General features: G+C 50.6%; 1 protein-coding gene across 1 annotated transcript in view; it reads right to left on the minus strand.

Annotated features, from left to right (window-relative positions):
* Positions 1–20,993, minus strand: part of Pygb (glycogen phosphorylase B) — a 54,781-nt gene that overhangs the window by 12,105 nt on the left and 21,683 nt on the right. Inside the window, exons 3-14 of the mRNA XM_004668035.3 lie at positions 19,756–19,834; positions 17,655–17,758; positions 10,421–10,552; positions 8,897–9,008; positions 7,367–7,449; positions 6,099–6,242; positions 5,538–5,630; positions 3,895–4,041; positions 2,763–2,926; positions 1,846–1,960; positions 1,063–1,164; positions 316–463 (exon numbers count right to left, since the gene is read on the minus strand). Coding sequence (XP_004668092.1) covers positions 316–463; positions 1,063–1,164; positions 1,846–1,960; positions 2,763–2,926; positions 3,895–4,041; positions 5,538–5,630; positions 6,099–6,242; positions 7,367–7,449; positions 8,897–9,008; positions 10,421–10,552; positions 17,655–17,758; positions 19,756–19,834 — 1,423 coding nt within the window. The remainder of the gene's footprint in view (positions 1–315; positions 464–1,062; positions 1,165–1,845; positions 1,961–2,762; positions 2,927–3,894; positions 4,042–5,537; positions 5,631–6,098; positions 6,243–7,366; positions 7,450–8,896; positions 9,009–10,420; positions 10,553–17,654; positions 17,759–19,755; positions 19,835–20,993) is intronic.

A 20,993-nucleotide genomic window follows, 5' to 3' on the forward strand; every position in this document is an offset into this window, starting at 1 on the left:
AGGTCAGAAGACCAGCTAGAGAGCAGGATGAAGCCGTGGAACAGCTATGGCTTTGGATGGGGGGAGAGGAGGGCCATGGGATGGGGACTGAGGTCACAGAGAAACGTGTGCACTCACGGTTGTCCAGGGAGATGATGTGCACGGGGTGGGGTGGAGGAGGGGGCTGTGGGATGGGGACTGAGGTCACGGGCAGCCGGGTGCACTCACGGTTGTACAGGGAGATCACGTGCATGGGGTGGGGTGGAGGAGGGGGCCATGGTGGAGGAGGGGGCCGTGGGATGGGGACCGAGGTCACGGGCAGCCGGGTGCACTCACGGTTGTACAGGGAGATGATGTGCAGGCAGTTGAGCAGCTGTCTCTTGTACTCGTGGATCCTCTTCACATGCACGTCAAACATGGAGGCAGGGTTGATCTTCACCTTGTACTCCTTCTCCAGCAGGGCAGAGAACTTCAGCTTGTTCTCCTGGGAGACAGAAGCGGGCAGATGGCTGCAGTCTCAGAACTGTCCCTGAGGCCACCAGCACTGTGAGCTGAGAATATCTCTGTACTGCCAGGGACCCATGGGGACAGGACCATGGGCCCGAAGACTGCGCTGGGAGCAGAGATGGCATTAAGGGACACTTAGGAAGAAGACACAGGGCAATGGCCACGTATAGAATAAATGAAAAACGGGGGCCAAGTCAAACCTGGAGTCATGCAGGTGGGGGTGGGGGGGATTAAAATGGGACTTAGAAATGCTATCACTGCCTTGGGCACCCTAGACAGGACTTCTTGGTACCCCAGAAACTGAGAGCAGTGCATCTGCAACATTCCTGTGTCCCATCTGGTTCTTATCTTGGGGAGGCCATAACCTGAACGGACATGGAAGACCACCGCTACTGGCTTTCCCTGTCCTGACACTGGAGCAGGGTAATGTCAGTACTAGGCTGGGGGGTCTGCACTCACCCCCCTGTTGCATGACCCAGGGATGGACAGGTCCTCATCTGGACAGCTGAGTAGGGCCCCAACCCCTGGCCCCTGGGTAAGTCGTGGGTGCTGGGCCTGAGGGCTGTGCCAGCCTACCTGCTTGACCTTGGCCACGTCCCTGATGAATGCCTCGTCACTGACCAATGGCAACAGCTTCTTCAGTTGGCTCAGGTCAGTCAGGAAGTCCTCCCCAATTCTCTGAAGAGTGCAGAGGGACACATGGCTTCTGTTCACCGCACCTCGGCCTCTATGAGGCTGTCCCCTGGACCTGCCTGCTCCTTGGAGCCCTCATGCCGCCCTCCCTTCTCAGGACATGTCACACTACAGCCACGTGGCTACCAGGATGCAACACTCACAATCTTCCCTCAGTTCCCACTTCCCAGCATCCCGCTTGAACACCCCATCACAGGTGACGCAGACCCACCCTTCACCACCATTAACAGACAGGCCACCTTCTCCCTTCAAACCACAGCAGCAGTTATTTCCAGACTGATGGTGGCCTTCCTACTGCCGATAGCCCCTCACTGCTGGTCTCCCCTGCCTCTTCTCACCTAGCCTGGCCCTGCATGGAAGCTGCACCTGCCTTGTACCCCCTATAGGGTGCTGGTACAACACCAGATCTGCCCCCGGGGTGCAGCCCCAGCATTCCTTGGCCTCTTGAGGGACCCCTTCCTGACCACAAAGCGCAAGGTGAGCAGTGTCCCCACAGCACTGCCTTCAGTCACCTCTGCAGTCCCGATGCCTGTCCTGAGCCTGGCATGTGAGACAGGTGAGCAGGGACAGAAGCTGCTGAGTTACGACTCCACCAGCACATCCAGTCCCCTCTTTGTCAGGAGGCTGGAGGCGGCTGCACGCAACGCAATGCAAGGCTGACCTCACCTCCACAATGATGTCTGCCAGCCCAGGGTTGCACAGCAGCAGCCAGCGTCGGGGTGTGATGCCATTTGTCTTATTCTGAAACTTCTCTGGCTCCAGCTCATAAAAATCCTTAAAGCTATCAACACAGAAGACAGGAAAATAGGCACAAGTTCTAAACCAGGCAAGTAAGGGAATTTCAGAGCTTTCCGGGGAACTTCCAGGAGGTCCTGAAGCTCAGCTGGCTGTTTCATTTTCTGAAGCATGCAACGCAATTGCACCACTGTGGGAGCAGGGCAAAGGCAGCATGTGCCGCCACACGACTGTGGCCTGTGTAATTCTGCTGTCCTTGGTGTGAGAACGTGGCTGATTTCCACAGCTATTTAGGGGAAAGATCTGGGTCATGAGAGGGAAGACTGGGCAGTGTGCAGAGCTGAAGACCTCAGGTTCAGTTCCTCTATCAGAAGCTGGTTGTGGGGAAGAATACACAAAGCCCTGGGCCTAGCCTCAAACAGGGAGCCTTTCCCAAGGACTGGCATGGCAAAGGCACCCGCTGTCCCAGGGACTGCCTGACTGACGACCAGTGCAGATGTTTAACACTAATCTGGTCAAACAATGTAAGGAAGCAATTTTAGATCACGTCATGTCCCCAACCCCATCGGCCAGGACCTAGACACCCAGCCCCAGGCGGGGCATCAACGGTAGTTGGCCAGCAGCAGATGTATAGGAGGAATGACAGGTGGTGGCAAAGACAACTGTCTACCCAGTGTCACCCACCAAGTGAACCCACTAGTGTGTGATGTCGTGGCAGCTCTTGGGTAAGTTCACCACACCCTCAAGTGAGTTACTGGCAGGGCGCATGTGGTAGGCAGATCTAGAGCTGAGCTGGGCTCGGGGGTCAAGAAGGAGCCAACCTGGTCCACAGGAGCCACCTCACTCACACAGATTGCTTCACGATCTCTGAGTGGATCCTTGCCACGCCATTCACAGCATGGGAGCCAATCACACACAAGTGTGCCATGTTGATTCTCTTGCAGTCCCCTTCTTCAATTATAGACATCCTCCTGAGGCGGTCCACGTCTCCAGGAAACAGTGCAGCCACATGCTGAGGTCAAGAACACACAACACAGCTAGGATGAACATCCCACAGCAACTGAGTAGCTCTCAGTATCAGACGACAGCCCTCAGCCCCCATCCCACCACGCATCTGTGAGAAGTTACACTGCCTCCAAGGAAGTCTAGGGGCTGCTATGCCCAGCCCTGTACCCCAGGAAGCCCCACACCAGCTCAGCACCCTCATATATCACCTGCCTCAGACACACTCACAGGAGCCATGACTCACACAACTAATACAGGAAAGGTCCTGAATCCAGCCTGGGGCTCACAGGGCTGTGTTGTGTGATGTCAGAACACCAGCTGGGTGGAGATGTGCCATTCAGTTTACAAGAAGGAAGCTGGGCCCTGTTAACCTGAGCAGCATTCAATTTCACTCTCACTGATGAGATGGCTAAAGAAAGCATGACAAGGCCAGGGTGTGGCTCCGTGGTAGAGCCCTTGCCTAGCACATATAGGCACTGTATTTACCCTGAAGCCAAGTTCTCCTGCTTATGTACCAGTATCCTCTCTGGAGGTAATTCAGAAGAACAGACAGGCTGTCAGGCACCTCTAGGGAAGCCAGGAAAAACACAGGTCTAGGGGGCTGGAGACATAGCTCAGCAGTTAAGGCACCTATGTATAAAACCAAATGAGCCCAGTTCATATGCATCTGGAGTTCATCTGCAGTGGCTAGAGGTCCTGCACACCCATTCTGTCTGTCTCTGTTTGCAAATAAATAAATATTAAGAAAAAAGACATAATCTATAGTCTGCTTGAGAATGGGAACTTTTAGAACAGACCTGCACCCACACATCCCATATACGTGGCAGGGGTCTAGTCTAGCATGGGGCAGCCAAGACCTCTGCCAGGTGACAGATCCCAGGCTCCAAGGTGAAGCACCTCTTCTCTCTGGCCAGATTTGGGGAGGGCGGTCCTCTGTGATGGAGCCTGGCTGCCCCAGCCCCCACAGTGACTCACATCCAGGTGTCTCTGGTTGATGGCATAGATGATATCCAGATGCCGTGGCAGCAGCTTCTCAAACATGGACACGGGCCAGCGTTCCAAGGCCTCGGGCAGCACAGTGTGGTTGGTGTATGCGCAGGTCTTCTTGGTGATCTCCCAGGCCTGGACGTTGGCAAACAGCACACTTGTTAGGAATACATGTCAAGTGTTTAACAAGCGCACAATGAAGCTGCCGGAGAGGGCTCCCCATCCCTCTCCCTGCTCTCCAGAGCTGGTCCCCTCATCACCCCACGTTCAGCCCAGTCTGGTCACCAAGCTGACAGGACCACCTAACATGTGCAAATGACTTTCTGGCAATCACATTTCAATTTCAACCCTCTCCTGTGGTGCACTAACAGACCATGGGGCAGTTTTCCTGTTTACCTGCCTGGCACCCATAATGTGGAGTACACTGATTGCCATGCAGCCTGTCCCACCGCCAGAAAATGAGGGGCGGGGTCCCGACAGGGCACAGCCTGATGGGGAGTGCACACATCCTCAAGACAAAGACAGGCTCTGGGTGCTCCAGCTGCAGTAAAAAGAACTGCTTTATATTTTCTGTTGCAATTACACTCAATCAAGAAAACCTTCTATACCAAAGAATCTAGGACTAAGGAAGGCAGAGCCAAGAGAATAAGTCCATAAATATGACTCTTACAGACTTGGGTTTGGCTTTGAACCTGCTCTCTTCTTGCCTTAGCCTCCTGAGTGCTGTGATTATAGATGTGTGCCACCAACTTGACTTACATAGTCATTAAAATCTAACCCTTCTAGCCAGGTATGGTGATGGAAAGAAATGACCACAGTGCTCAGTACTGCAATGTCTGTATCACACCTTCCAAGGATCAGCATCTAATGCAGAAGAGGTGGTGGAAAGAATGTAAGAGCCAATGGAAGGGCAGGACTCCATACAACATGCTCCCTCCAGACACAAAATGGCCTGGATATCCATGGTCTCACAGTGCCTGATACTACCTGCATCAGACCATCATAAGAGGAGGAAAAGATCAAGACATCAAAAGTAAGAGAGACTGATTGAGATGGGGAGGGGGTATGATGGAGAGTGGAGTTTCAAAGGGATAGGTGGGGGGAGGGAGGATATCACCATGGGGTATATTTTATAATCATGGAAGTTGTTAATAAAAAAAAATCTAACCCTTCTAGCCGGGCATGGTGGCACATGCCTTTAATCCCAGCACTTGGGAGGCAGAGGTAGGAAGATCACCGTAAGTTCAAGGCCACCCTGAGACTACATAGTGAATTCCAGGTCAGCCTGGGCTAGAGTGAAACCCTACCTCAAGAAAACAATCAAACAAAAAGTACTAACCTGTCTAGGTTTTTTTCACCAAATTTCAACAGGAGAAAATATGTAAAGTTCCCTAAAAAGTGTCCTTGTCTCTTTTGTCCCCTGGCACCGTAGGTTCCTGTTATGTCCCCAGGGTCCTGCCAGATCCCTTGATCTCCTAAGGCTGGGAGGGGGGGGGGTTCTGGAGGTGGGGAGAGGGCCCTCTACTTCCCAGGACTAGCTCAGCCACTTGCCACCGTGGCTGGCACAGGCTCAAGAACACTGGCACCCATCTTAGTCCAGAGAGGATGCCGCCTTCCCTTCTCACACTCACCTTGTCCCAATCTACCTTCTCCACATCCACCAGAATCCGCATAAGCTCAGGAATGGAGAGCGCAGGGTGGGTGTCGTTCAGCTGGATGGCCACCTGCAGTTCACAGGAGGGGTGTTGTTCAGGTGCCCACAGTAGTCAGCGGGGTACGGCTAGGCTGTGAAGAAGTCAGTCCCGCAGCCTACCTCCAAGGAGCCTAAGAACCCAGAGGACTTCAGGGAGGAACCAGAAGTGGGCTGCAAGCTCTGCAGCCACCTGTGATCTGAGGGCACGGGGGCTCTGCGTGACGAGTGTATTAGGGATCACAACATGGGGCTCTGCCCCACAGCTGCTTTGCCCTCATCTCCAATGTGGCAGCTCTGTTTAGGGGGACTAGACTCAGCCTGCCACACACGCCTGGTTTTGCCATGGGAGCCTTTCACGGTGGCCACCTGCCTTTACGGCCCTGAGACACAGGGCACGCTGCCACCCTGCTCCCGCCCCTCCCAGACACGAGGAAGAAACTCCGGGAACCAAGAACGCCCTGTCCTGCAGCACTGAGCCAGCTCCCCGTCCACCACAGACCTTGTCTGGGAACGTCTCGAAACAGGTTCTCACTGGGTCCCGGCAGCCAAACTTGGAGGACTTGAAGCGGCGGATGATGTCCTGGAGTGTGGCGGCCACCACAAAGTATTCCTGCTTCAGGCGCAGCTCCTTCCCCTCGAAGAACTGCAGCGCAACAGTGATGCAGCACCCACCCCACCACACAACATGCAGCACGACAGGCTGGGGGGCCCCAGGGGATATCACCCCTGCCACACCAGGGCTGCACTCATCCCCACAGTGGACCTAAGTCAGATGCCCTGCTGAAGGTCACAGGCAGCAGGTCATGGAAAACCCACCTAACACTAAGGCCTGTGTGTGCTTCAGAAAGGAAAGAAACCAAAGGTAGCCAGCTCAGGGTCACCTAGTCACATAGTGTCTGATCCGTCACTGGGGGAGCCAAACTCAGGTGGGAGGAGTGCCAGAACCAGGCCAGACCATGGGCATCGGGAGACGCTCCCACACCTGAAGATCTGAGTATGCCTAGTCTCCTAGGGCAGGTGCATCTGGTTACAGCCTTCCCGCACCAGTGCCTCTGCTACCAAGTGCACACTTTACATTGCTGAAAGAAAAAGTTCCCTTAAACAATACACGGCCCACCCACACAGGCAATTTCCTATCATTATTATTAGTGATGATGGTAGGACTTGAACTCAAGGCCTCATGCATGCTAAGCACACATTCTACCACCGACTTATACCCCCTCAAGGACTCCTGTCTTACAGCAGCAAGCCAGCAGACACTCAATGCAGGTGGCACTTGAGACTTTGCCTGTGACCACTACCTAGCATCACGTGGGCACATGCTAACACCCTTCAAATGTGTCCAGGCGTCACTGCCCAGATGGCTGCTACCACGTGAGTCACCTAATCCTCGGGGAGCCACACTACACACCAAAGGAACATGAGCAGGCTGGCTATGTCTGATGGGTTCAGCACACTGCCACTCTCCACATGAGCAGGTGGCCTCTGCCCAGACCCAGAGGAGAGGAGGCCAAGAGCCTCTTTAAAAGCCTTTTGAGGCAGACATAAAGGAAAATGATGTGGACAGGCTCACGGGTACTCAACAGACTTCACCACAAACTACTAGACCTGCCCTGCTGCCAGCCACATGCAGCTGAGGCAGGATAGCTCTTGCATCCACGTGCCTCATAGCCTGCGTTAGTTAGGTCAGCAGCAGGCTCTGCTAGACAGCCCAGCATCCAGTTCATTTGACTGAACTTGAAAGAGGATCACACACTAGCCACTTACGTTGTCATTGGGATACAGCACCCTGGAGATGTTCTCAGCCAAGTTCCTGTCCAGCACAGCCTCGATGTAGTCTCCCACGTTGACTACGAGAGATGATGTTAGTCAGTACAGCCTCCTGCAGCTTCCTTGAGAAGGCTAGGCTCCTGGGAGCCAATACCATCCCATCCCTTTTCCATAGGAGGATGCACAGCCCCTCCCATGGCACTCACTCCTGCTGAGCTTCTAGCTCTTTTCTTGAGATGTGGTCTGGATGATCATGACCCTTGGTGGCCAGGCCCTGGCATCCTACCCACACTGCCTCATGCTCACAAGGGAGCTGCAAGGAGCTACATACTTCTCAAGAGCCCCCACAAGAGAGCATAAAGAAGGGGACAGGAGTGGTGAGGGTCCAGCATTTGGATAAGCCACCTAGACAGACAAGTGTGCAAAGCTGAAGTGATGGCTCAGTGGTTAAAAGAGCACTTCCTGGGCTGGAGAGATGGCTTAGCAGTTGCTTGCCTGTGAAGCCTAAGGACCCATGTTCTACTTTCCAGATCCCACATAAGCCAGATGCACAAAGGTGAGGCAAGCACAAGGCTACACATAACCACTAGGTGGTGCAAGCGTCTGGAGTTCAATTTCACTGCTGAGGCCCTGGTGTGCTAATTCTCTCTCTCTTGCTAGCTTTGTCTAAAATAAAAAATAATAATAATTACAAAAAAAGAGCACTTCCTGTGCAAGCATGAGGGCCTGGGGAGGCCTGAAAGACTATTCAAGTGAAGTCCCCAGGACTCACACAAACAGCTGGACATGCCCACACGCGTCGTGACTCCGGTCGTGTAGCAGGGCACACACCTGAGAACTGCCATAGCTGGCAAAAGTAAGGCAAGCTCCAGGAGCAGTAAGAGACTCCAGCTCAAATAAGAAGGGGCATAAGAGCTGGCAAAATGGCTTAGTGCTTAAGGTGCTTGCCTGCAAAGCCAAAGGATCCAGGTTTGATTCCCCACGACCCATGTAAGCCAGCTACACAAGGTGGCGCATGCATCTGGAGTTCGTTTGCTGAGGCTAAAGGCCTTGACATGCACACACGCTCTCTTTCTCACTCGCTCTCTCTAGTAAATAAATTTTTTAAATTTGTATTTATTTATTTGACAGCAACAGACAGAGAAAAAGGCAGATAGAGAGAGACTGGGAGCACCAGGGCCTCCAGCCACTGAAAACGAACTCCAGATGCATGCACCCTCTTGTGCACCTGGATAACGTGGGTCCTGGGGAATCGAGCCTCAAACCGGGGTCTGCAGGCTTCACAGGCAAGTGCTTAACCACTAAACCATCTCTCCAGCCCATAAATAAATGTTTTTTAAAAAGAAAATGATTAAAAAAGAAGAATGAGCAGAAAAGCAATGGAGTGAAACACTGGACATTCCACTCCGGCCACCCTAGGTGAGGCTCATGGAATACCACGAGCACATAATGTGCGCACACCACAGACAGACAGACAGACACACACACACACACACACACACTGCAGGGGCTGCAACCGGAACTTACAGTCCTTCAGCTTGAAGTCATTGGGCGCCTTGGCAGACCAGAGCCTCATGGTGTTGACGGTGTTGTTCTTATAGCCTGGCACCGGGGTGTCATAGGGCATGGCGAGCACCACCTGACCTCGGAGAGAAGCAGGCGGGCTGGGTCAGTAGAGACCGCCTCCTGCCTGGTCACCTTCCCTCGTGGGGCAGCTCCGACCTCCCCGCCGACACTTAGACCACATACTCCTGCTTCTCACCACAGTGCCCACCACGCCCACCCTTGGAGCACCACATAGCCGTCCTGAGCCAGGGCCAGCCACAACCTGACATCCTCTCCCACCATTTATGTGTCTCAGCGTCCCCCACTCAGTATTGGCATCAACGGAAAAACCCTCCTGCCCTGGCCTCAGAAAATGCTCCAACACCAGCCCCCACCCTCGTCCACCCACTTCCACTTCCCGACATCTTCAGCAAGGCTTCTCCTGCTGGGTCCCTTAACCCTACCCTCCATGTGCCCAAATCAGCTCGACAGAAACATGACCAGCCTGGCGTGCTGCTTCCTTGCCAATCTCAGCCGAGCAGCTTCACCAAGTCAGTCAGTTCGGACAACCAGAAATGACAGCGAGCCCAGGTCGTCAGGATGAACGTCAATGCTGCCTTTACAGTCTTACCTCCTGTGCCCTGCACACTCTCATCCATGTGAGGGATGAGCCAGCCTCCCTTCTTCCCTCACAAACTCATACGGACACGTCTAGAACACAGGAGCCCCTCCTCTGCTGTTTCAAGGTAGAAACAACTTTTTGTGGCATATCTGGGCCTCCATTGCCTGGCTCCAGACTGCGTTCTCTCCAACTACCCTATGTGAGACCACGTTCCCGAATGTCAGAGAACTCCCCGTGCTTGCCCAAACTTTCCCAGTATCCAGGCTCCCATGTATGCTCGTATCATGGACGGCTGAGGCTTACCAACTGTCATCTTGTTCCCTGCCTTCTCCTCTTGGGGCAAGGTGTGCTCTCCATGCCCTGGGCCTGACTGAACCTCCTGGGGCCAGTACTCCTTAGGTGCTGGCCGGGAACACGAAACATCAGCCTAGGACTGGCACCCACCTAGGGCCCCGCTGGTTCAGACATTATGACCACCACAGAACCACGTGTGGCACCAGAGGGCGCAGCAGCAGCCAGTGCTCAACAGATTCATCCCCTCTGGGCCAATGCTCTTCTCCACCATCGGGGCACATTTCTGGCAGAATTATCATCAGAGAACATTCCAGCTGCTGGCCTCAACTCCAACACACAGCTCCTTCTAAACTCCAGCGTGACCCTGCTGGGGGCGGCACATTCTAGTCCACTCAAAGTTCCCACCGAGGCGTAAACACCTGGGTGCATGAGGACCGTCAAACCTCCTTTGGATTTTGCCTTAAGTCCTCTGAGAGAGTTGCAAACACCACCTCCCAAAAAGAAGTGTGTGTGTGTGTGTGGGGGGGGAGTAACCCATCAGGTGGCAATGTGCTCAGCTGCAGCCTGCCCCATGGCCTTGACCTCCGTACCTGGGTGTCCAGCCACAGCACGCCGCTGGGGGTGTGCTCCACCCTCCCGTAGAAGTGCACGGGCAGCATGTACTCCGGCCGGGCTTTCTCCCACGGATTGCCGTAGCGCAGCCAGTCATCAGCCTCTTCAACCTGGACGGGCAGCGAGGAGAGAAGCTCTCAACAGGGAGGAGACAGTGCCAGCCGCGCCATCCCGCTCTTTGCTCGTTCCTGCGCACTGCCGAGATTGCACAGCACCCATCGCTGAAACTGCCAGCGGAGAATCCGACCCAGTGCAGCTACCTGCACTGTTAAAGTAACAAAGCTCTGTGTCGTTCACCAAAGACACCCAAGTAAAAAGACAGTAAGAATCATCTGAGTAGGCTGGGGAGCTAGCTCAGTCAGCAAAGTGCTTGCCTTCTAAGCATGAGATCTGAGTTTGATTCTTAGAAGCCACACTAAAAAAAAAAAAAAAAAAAAAAAAAAAAATCCAGGGCTGGAGGAATGGCTTAGTGGTTAAGGCGCTTGCCTGCAAAGCCAAAGGTGTTGGGCCCTAAAAGGCCCAGGCGTGAGACCTAGTGGAACTTCCTGAGCCTAGCTAAAGTTTGGCGACCCATCTCTGGCCAGCTAGGACTCAGCAAGACGCCTAATGGCTTCTGGCCTGCTACCTCCGCGTGGCAATTGTAATTACCATTTCAATAGTTAAAGTCTACTACTACTAAAGAGCCCTTACCTCTTCCCCATCCTAAAATCCCTGCCTTTGTCCCCAACATGATATAGGCAACTGCTCAGAGTAATAAAGCGAGTTGTTTCTGCGAGTTCCTGCATCAAAAAGACTCCCGACTCAGTGTGGTTTTTCTCCGGTGGCCAGGAGAGGTTTCTGAGTCATCCGATGTTCATCATCCTCCTTTAACCCCTAGGGAGGAACCAGCAGGCCTGGTCCTTCCCTCGGCACTACCTACCTGAAGGAGCCCCGCACAATGGAACTAGGTTCGATTCCCTAGGACCCACATAAGCCAGATGCACAAGGTGGTGCATGCATCTGGAGTTCGTTTGCAGTGGATGGAGGCCCTAATGTACCCATTCTCTCTCTCCCCATCTTTCTCTCTATCAAATAAATCATTTTTTTTTAATTTTTTTTTTTTGTTCATTTTTATTTATTTGAGAGTGACACACAGGGAGAGAAAGAGGCAGAGAGAGAGAGAGAGAGAGAATGGGCGCGCCAGGGCCTCCAGCCACTGCAAAGGAACTCCGGACGCATGTGCCCCCTTGTGCATCTGGCTAACGTGGGTCCTGGGGAGTCGAGCCTTGAACCAGGGTCCTTAGGCTTCACAAACAAGCACTTAACCGCTAAGCCATCTCTCCAGCCCAATTTTTTTTTTTTTTTAAAGCTAGCATTCAGGAGACAAATGTAAGAGGATTGCTATGAGTTCCAGGCCAGCCTGGGACTACAGTGAATTCCAGGCCAGTCTAAGCTAGAGTTAAGACCCTCCCTCAAAATAAGATAAATAAATAAAACAGATAAGAAAAAAAGCAGGAAAGGTGGAGATAGGCAGCTCCCTGGGGCTTGACAGCCAGTTGGTCTAGCTTAATTAGGTGAGTTCCAGGACAGTGAGACACGCTGTCTCATAAAAAGGTGCACAGGGGACTGGAGAGATCGCTCAGCAGTTAAAGACACTTCCTTGCAAAGCCTGAGAGCCTGGGTTTGAGAACCCATATAAAGCCAGAAGCACAAAGTGATGTGCACACATCTGGAGTTCGTTTAAAGCAGCAGGAAGCCCTGACATGTGGTCTCTCTCTCTCTCCCCCTCCTCCTCCTTCTCCTCCCACCCTCTTTCTCAAACAATTTTTTTCTTGGTGTTTGGAGTAGGGTCTTGCTCTAGCTCAGGCTGACCTGGAATTAGTCTCAGGCTAGCCTCAAACTTACAGCAATCCTCCTACCGGAGACTCCCAAGAGCTGGGATTGAAATCATGTGCCACCACGCTCAGCAAAATTTTTAAAAATATTTTATTATTATTTGACATTCGGAAAGAGGGAGGAAAAGAGAGAGAGAGAGAATGGGTGCAGGATCTCCTGCCACTGCAAACAAACTCCAGGAACATGCGCCACCTTGTGCATCTGGCTACTCTGAGTCTTGGGGAATTGAACCTGGGTCCTTTGGCTTTGCAGGCAAATGCCTTAACAGTAAGCCATCTCTCCAGCCTACAGCTAAACTTTTTCTAAGAAAGTGGACAGAGTCAGACATGGTGGCACACACCTTTAGTCTCAGCCCTCTAGAGGCAGAGGTAGGAGGATCACCAGGAGTCCAAGGCCACCTTGAGACAACACAGTGAATTTCAGGTCAGCCTGAGCTCGAGTGAGACCCTACCTCAAAAAAGGAATAAAAAAACGTAGGACAGCATTGAGATTATTCTCTGTCCTCATGCGTGCGACACACACACACACACACACACACACACACACGAGTGAAGTATTGACACCCAGTACAATATGGACAAACTTTGAAAGAAAACATTGACAAAAGTGAAAGAAGCCAATCCACAGAAGACCACACTCTACATCATTCCACTTACAGGAACTTCCCAGAACAGGCAGGCCCATAGGGACAGTGGGTTAGCGAGTGTGAGGCATGGGTATGATGGTAAGTGAGGTGGTAACAATATTCTGGAGGTGGCCAGCAGAGCTGGTTACCCAACTCTGAATATGCAAAGAAAATACCTCAACAAAGCAGCTATGGAAAGAAAAAATAATAAAGGGATTACTGGAAGCCCACTGGATGGAAAAATCATGGTGCACTCCCCACAAAAAAAAGTTCATCAAATTCATCAATTCACAGTGCAAAGCCCAGCATGGTGGCACACTTCTAGAATGCCAGCACTCAAGAGGTAGGAAGCAAGAAGATCAGTTCAAGGCAAGCCTCAACTACAGGAGGTTTTGTCTAAAAATAAATAAATAAATAAATAAATAAATAAAGCTGGGTGTGGTGGTGCATGCCTTTAATCCGAGCACTTGGGAGGCAAAGGTAGGAGGATTGCAGTGAGTTCAAGGCCAGCCTGTGACTACATAGTGAATTCCCGGTCAGCCTGAGCTAGAGTGAGACCTACCTTGAAAAACCAAAATAAATAAATAAAATAAAAAATTCCCAGTGTGAATCTGTATGTGCTAGGAACTGAGCTGCAGCTTGGAAAGCATCCAGCAAGAGAGCCAGGGTACAACACCAGGGTGTGGTGAGGATGCTGCTGACTGGCCAGGCTGTTCCTGTCCTCTCGTCCCCAAAGCTGCCATTTCCCAAAACATGTCCCTTGTGCCCAACATCAGTGAATATGCAAAATTCCCTCCCCCAAGAAAACTAAAAGCCACCCTGCAGAGCTGACCCCAGTGGAAGAGAGGTGTTAGGTGGCACTGCTTTCCCAGCCCACTGGCAATTTATACATGAGTAAATTAATATGGTTGGCCAGTGAATGAAGAATTTGAAATTATTATTAACTGGAAATTTTTTTTGGTATTTGGGATTAAGCTGGGCCTCATGCACTCGACTGCTGAGATGTATTCCCAATTTATGGACGTTTGAGTAAGATCACATTTTTCCTTCAAATTAACTATAGCATGTTACTCTGAAGGATCTCTTTTTATGCTTCTTGGTACAGAACTCAAGTGTGTGTGTGTGTGTGTGTGTGTGTGTGTGTGTGTGTGTGTACATACATACGTATTAGAGCAGGGAGTAATGGCACACGCCTTTAACCCCAGCACTCAGGAGGCAAAGGAAGGAGGATCACCATGAGTTCGAGGCCAGCCTGAGACTCCATAGCGAATTACATGTCAGCCTAGGCTACAGCTAGACGCTACCTCAAAAAAACAAACAAAAAAAATTAGATAGGGCTGGCAAGATGCTCAGTGGGTAAAGTGCTTGCTGTGCAGGCATGAAATCTGAGTTTGGATGCAGAGCCCATATAAAAGTTGGGCACAGTAGCACATGCCTGTAAGTCCAGTGCTGGGAAGACAGAGACCAGGAATCGCTAGGGCTTGCAGGCTAGCTGACCTCCGTAGGCAAGCTTGGTGATTGACCGCTGACCACAACACACTTACTTCTGTTACAGCTAAAGCTACCTAACAAGCATTCGTGGGTTCCCAGGAAACAGGGCCATGTGCACTCATTTGTCCTCCTAAACTGTTAGGGGAAGTGGCGAGAGGTACGGGAAACAAATGCCACTGTGGTAAGAAAAAAATCAAAGAAACCCAAGTCTACTGTAATCAAATATTATCCCAACTAAGCAAGGAGGAACATCCAAGTTCCTGTTTTGTAAACCCACAGTCTGCCTAGACAGCAAGCCAGAATGGCCCACGGAGCACTGTGTGTGCAGGATGGGCAGCTGGCAAGCACAGTCAAAGCCCAGCCTGGACTCAACCCCCGGCAGCCAGCAGGAGGGCAGGTACACCTGTGTCCACGGCCGGGAGGACTTCTGGGAATCAGGCACAGGATCCAAGCCTGAAGTTTTCTTTCACTTTGGCCATTACTTTTTTTCACCAACGTTTACTGTAAGTGCTTTAAAAATTGGGGCTGAAGGGCTGGAGAGATGGCTTAGCGGTTAAGCGCTTGCTTGCCTGTGAAGCCTAAAGACCCCAGTTCGAGGCTCGGTTCCCCAGGTCCCACGTTAGCCAGATGCACAAGGAGGCGCACGCGTCTGGAGTTCATTTGCAGAGGCTGGAAGCCCTGGCGTGCCCATTCTCTCTCTCTCCCTCTATCTGTCTTTCTCTCTGTGTCTGTCACTCTCAAATAAATAAAAAATGAACAAAATATTTAAAAAAAAAAAATTGGGGCTGAAGAGATGGCTCAGCAGTTAAAGGGGCTTGCTGGTTTGGGTTCAATTCCCCAGTATCCACATAAAGCCAGATGCACAAAGTAGTGCATGTATCTGGAGTTCATTTGCAGTGGCAAGAAACCCTAGCACACCCATATGTAATTCTCTCTCTCAAATAAATTAATAAGAGTATTTTTAAGAATTAAAAATTAAAGTTAGAAGAGTTTTTTTTCTTTCTTTGCATATGTATGTGTTTTTACTGGTGGTGGTCTGGGGATGAACCTGGAGCTTTTTTTCACATGGTAGGAAAGGTCTGTATCACTGAGCCACATTCCACCACTCAAAATGTCCAAAGACTTCATGGTGAATACATACCACCATATCAACATTTTACAGTGGCTGATTTATTAATTGCAATTAACATTTTGCTGTAGTTGACTTACCCATCTACACCAACCCACTCATCTTTGGATGTATTTCAAGATAAGCTACAGACTTTCACACACATTCCCACTAAAAGCCTGAGTGTGAAACTAGAAATCTTGGTTCCTAGCCCTAGCCTCACTTCTGCTTCATCTGTGATTTGGGTTTGAAATTACTTTTTAAAATATTTTTATTTATTTGTGAGGACAGAGAAGGAGAAAGAATGGGTACATCAGAGGCTCTTGTCTGCGTCTTCCAGATACATGTGCCACTCTGTGCACGTGGCTTTACATGGGTACTGGGGAAGCAAACTTGGGCCAACAGGCTTTGCAAGCAAGCACCTTTAACTGCTGAACCATTTCCCCAGCCCTGAAATCATTTTTTAAGTTAATTAATTTTTGTGATAATATGTTGCTTTGTAGCTCAGATTGCTGGGATGAAGGATATGCACCACCCCTCACCCCAAAGAATATTAATTAAACCACTCTTCACAAGCGGATTAGCTGTGACTTCTGGCCTACAGAGTAGCCCCTGGCCAGGCTATATCTGGCACAACCCTGAGCTGAGGTCAAGCTGTCCTCACTGACCAGGCCCTGATCACCTTGCCTGGCTGCAGCTGGGTGCTCTAACACTGAGGGCTGCTGTCCCTAAGGACTAGGAGGGCCTTTGAAAACTAGGCCTCCAACTCCAGAGGATGTTGTCCCCTATGAAAGCAAAGGATGGGAACCAAAACTGTAATAAGGGTGTGTGTGGGGGGGGGTTCAAGGTAGGGTCTCACTGTAGCCCAGGCTGACCTGGAATTCACTACGTAGTCTCACAGTGGCCTCGAACTCACAGTGATCCTCCTACCTCTGCCTCCCAAGTGCTGGGATTAAAGGCATGTGCCATCATGCCTGGCCTGTTTGCTTTTTTTTTCTTTCCTGTTTTATTTTTATTTATTTGAGACAGATGCATACGCCACCATGTGCATCTGGCTTACATGGGACCTGGAGAATCAAACCTAGGTCCTTATGCCTCGCAGGCAAGTGCCTTAGCTGCTAAGCCATCTCTCCAGCCCTAAATTATTTTCTTTATTTATTTGTGTGTGAGAGCAAGGCAGAGAGAATGAGAGAGAGAATGGGCATGCCAGGGCCTCCAGCCACTGCAAACTAACTCCAGATGCATGTGCCACCTTGTGCATCGGGCTTACAGGGGTAGTGGGAAATAGAACCTGGGTCTTTAGTCTTCACAGGCAAGTGCCTTAACCACTAAGCGTACTCTCCAGCCTCCTGTTTGCTTTTTTAAATATTTATTTTATTTTATTTATTTGAGGAGAGAAAGAGGGGGAGAGAGTGAGTGAGTATGGGCATACCAGGAGCTTCAGCCACTGCAAATGAACTCCAAATCCATGTGCCATCTTCTGTTATCTGGCTTACATGGGTCCTGGGGAATTGAACCTGGGTTCTTAGGCTTTGCAGGCAAGCACCTTTACTGCTAAGCCATCTCTCCAGCCCCTTTATTTACTTTTTTTTTGAAACATGGTCTTTCCATGTAGTCCTGTCTGGTCTGGAACCTACTATATAGACCAAACTGACCCCAAATCGGTGGTAATCCTCCTGCCTCTGCCTCCAGGGGGCTGGACTTATAGCAATGAGTAACCACACATGGCTTTGCTTTACTAATTACTCAATTTTCCCACATGATAATGCCCAACAGCATCACCCTTCATCCCATGTTTAGATCCTCCAGGACACCAGCATGCAGCTTGCAGTGTCCTATCCTACAGCAGGTGGCTCTGTCTATGATCTCCTGAAGGCTCAGCCAGGTTTCTGTGCCCTGCCCCCCCCCCCCAACTTCCTGGTTATGACCCAGAGGCTGCTTGCAAAGAGCTCATACAGAGAGCCAGCCGGACCTGCTCCCTCCTCCTGCATGGTGCCAAGAACTGGGGGAGTACCTCAAGGAACTGCTGAGCACAGAGAGCTCTTCAAGAGTACCCACTCATTCTTCTGTATGAGAAGAGCTGAAAACCAGTGGAGACACCAATCTCACCCACCTGCCAGCCATTGACAATCTTCTGGTTGAAAATCCCAAATTCATAGCGGATTCCATAGCCATATGCAGCTAGCCCCAGGGTGGCCATCGAATCAAGGAAACAGGCTGAAAATCCAAGCACAGATCACAGATGATTAGCAGAGCCCAGGCTTCTGGGCATCAAAGCTCCTCGGGGATGCAGCTAGTGGGTATCAAGACAGGTAGCCAGTGTCACTAGAGCCACCTCAGGTTTAACAAAAGGGAGCCCCTCATCCTGAGAGCCTGGGGGTGAAGATAAGGAATCCCAGAGATCACAGCAAAGTCTCCTCACTGCCAGCTCCCTCTCAGATACACACACTGGAACGGGAGGTCTCCTCACACCTCTGTACATTCCACTTTAAGTCCACAGCTCTGACAGCAGGGACATGAGAAAATCAGGCACAACAGCGGGGACAGTGATGTGCATCTCATGGCTCAGAACACTAAAGCTCCACAGTGCCACCAGGGTCCCCAAAGGCAGTGTCCCTGTTTCAGTCAGAATGTCCTGAGAGAGATAAACAAAACAAAATAATGGATTGAGTAAAGATCTAGAAGGAAGCTGTATTAAACATCTGACTTAAAAAAAAAAAAAAGGCAGTTGGAATACAGCTCAGTGGCAGAGCACCTGCGAGATAGGAGTGAACGGGCCCTGGGTTCCATCCTCAGCACCAGAAAGACAGGAGGGAGAGATAAAGTGAGGCAAGAAAGGTGGACCTCCTATGGAAACTATCAAACAAAATACATGTCCACTTCATCACACTCACACACTGGGTATCAGGCCTGAAGAAAGAGGGGTGAAGAAGACCCAGGACTTCTGCTCTGGACTCATTCTCACAGAAGGGAAACAGACTCCATCAAGCCACTTGGGCTTGGCACAGGCCAGATATGCCCTGGTGGGAGACGTCCTGGTGGTGGCAGTCACTCACAGCAGGTCACAGAGGGGGCTGGAAAGGGAGGAGGCGAGGAACGGTGCCTTGCACAGACAGATGAGAAAGCACTGCAATGAGAGCAGAGATGGGACCACCTTAAGGTCAGAGGTGGGCTCACCAGCCTGTAAGGCTGTCCCCAGGCTGTTTAGCACTCACTAAGGAACATGTGTGAGGTGCAAATGACAAAGGAGGCCAAGGCTTCTGTCCAGAAAAGAAAACAGACTCTATTCATTGAACAAGGACAAGTCAGAATGCCAATGACCCATCAAATGTCACAGGGCTGGGTGACAAGAGGCTAGAACCCCAGCAGCAGAGGACACCTGGGAACAGCCTCACCCTCAGGGAGCCAGGGGCTGTGATGGCCTATGCAGCAGGCTGAGTGCAAACTGCGGAGGAGGCATGGTGGGTGGGGCAGGCATGGCAAGTTTTTTCCTTTCTATAGCACTCAGGAGGCAGAGGTAGGAGGATCACGGTGAGTTTAAGGCCGCCCTAAGACTACACAGTGAATTCCAGGTCAGACTGGGCTAGAGTGAAACCGTACCTCAAAAACCAAAAAAAAAAAAAGTTTCAAAGAACTTAGGTTAAAATTTGAAAACAAAGCCTCACACACATAAACACAGATGCATTTCAGTCCGTATCTCTTTTTATAAAATGGCAACCAAATCCCAGCAGGGCTGGGCCTAGAAGGGCTCAGGCCAGGACATCACCCCTCATCCACACTGCCACAAAGCCAACTGCTGCTCAGCTTCTGTGTCCTCTGCCTCGTTCACGCTGCCCAAAGGGTCTGCGGAAATAACGAAAGCAGAAACGTATGCTCTCAAATGCGGGGGCCAGCGAGGGCTGCGGGCTCCCTGCACCGTACCACGCACGGAGCACGTGGCATGCTAACCTGCTCTCTCCCAAGCACTGGCCTTTGGTCCCTGGCAAGTGGTGGGCACAGTGGGAACTTATTGATCTGCCCTGGACAAGAGAGAGTATACATTTTTTTTCCACTAGTGGTGAAGGTTTGGACATGAACACGTTCACCCATGTATCTGAGGGAGGCCAATTTTCCGTGATAGACAGGTATCTAGAGCACAGGTGACCTTGACCTCGCCCCATGGTCCTGACCAAGCCAACAGGTTAGAGACCTTGTCTGAGGCAAGAACAGATTACCTGCCAGCCGTCCCAGACCCCCATTCCCAAGGCCAGCATCTTCTTCTATTTCCTCAAGTTCTTCCAGGTCCAACCCCAACTGTGAACAAAAACAAAAGTAATGTTTCAATATTATTTAATATTGTCCTTCAAACAACTGGTTCAAAGATATTTATTTAAATCAGGAGTTTATGCACCAAACGCCAAGACTCTGCTTTCCTTTAGATTCGAAACCCAATGGTTAATGCTAAATCACTGCACAGAAATGGAAAGGGTTTATTTTTTGTTGTTGTTGTTGCTGTTTGTTTATTTGTTTGTTTTCAAGGTAGGGTCTCACTCTGGCCCATGCTGACCTGGAATTCACCATATAATCTCAGGGTGGCCTCAAACTCATGGTGCTCCACCAACTCTGCCTGCTGAGTACTGGGATTAAAGGCATGCGCCCCCATACCCAGCTGGAAAGTTTTAAGTATTTTAAAAACTGCTGAGGCTGAAGATATGGCTTAGTGGTTGAGGCACTTGCCTGTGCAGCCTAAGGACCCATGATCAACTCCCCAGATCCCACAGAAGCCAAACACACAAGATCGTACATGAGCACAAGGTGGCACATGTATCTGGACTTCAAATACAGTGGCTGGAGGTCTTGGCATGCAAATTCTCTCCCACACTCTCATTCCTTCTCTCTCTCTTTCTCTCTCCATATATATATATATATATATATATATATATATATATATATATATATACACACACACATATATTTAAAAGCCAGTCTGTTAGACTTACTTCAAAAAATACTAATAGTGAGTAGTCAAAATTAGGTAAATAGAGCTGGGTATGGTGGCCACACCTGTAATCCCAGCACTCAGGGGACTGAGGTAGGATTTTGAGCTCAAGGCTAGCTTGGATCATCATGAGAACTGTCAAAAAAAAAAAAAGGCTAGCGAGATGGCTTAGCAGTTAAGGCACTTGCCTATGAAACATAAGAACCTAAAATGACATAACCGCAAGGTTGCACATGTGTCCTAGGTGGTGCACACATCTGGAGTTCGGTTGCAGTGGCTGGAGGCCCTGGCACGCCCATTCTATCTCTCACTCTCAGTCTCCTTTAATCTCAGCACTCGTTAGGCAGCAGGAGGAAGATCACTGTGAGTTGGAGGCCACCCTGAGACTACATAGTGAATTTCAGGTCAGCCTGAGCTACAGTGAGTCCCTACCTCAAAAAAAAAAAAAAAAAAAAAAAAGCTACTAAATCTTCA

The sequence above is a fragment of the Jaculus jaculus genome, chromosome 8 (assembly GCF_020740685.1).
Source record: "Jaculus jaculus isolate mJacJac1 chromosome 8, mJacJac1.mat.Y.cur, whole genome shotgun sequence".
Taxonomy (NCBI): Eukaryota; Metazoa; Chordata; class Mammalia; order Rodentia; family Dipodidae; genus Jaculus; species Jaculus jaculus.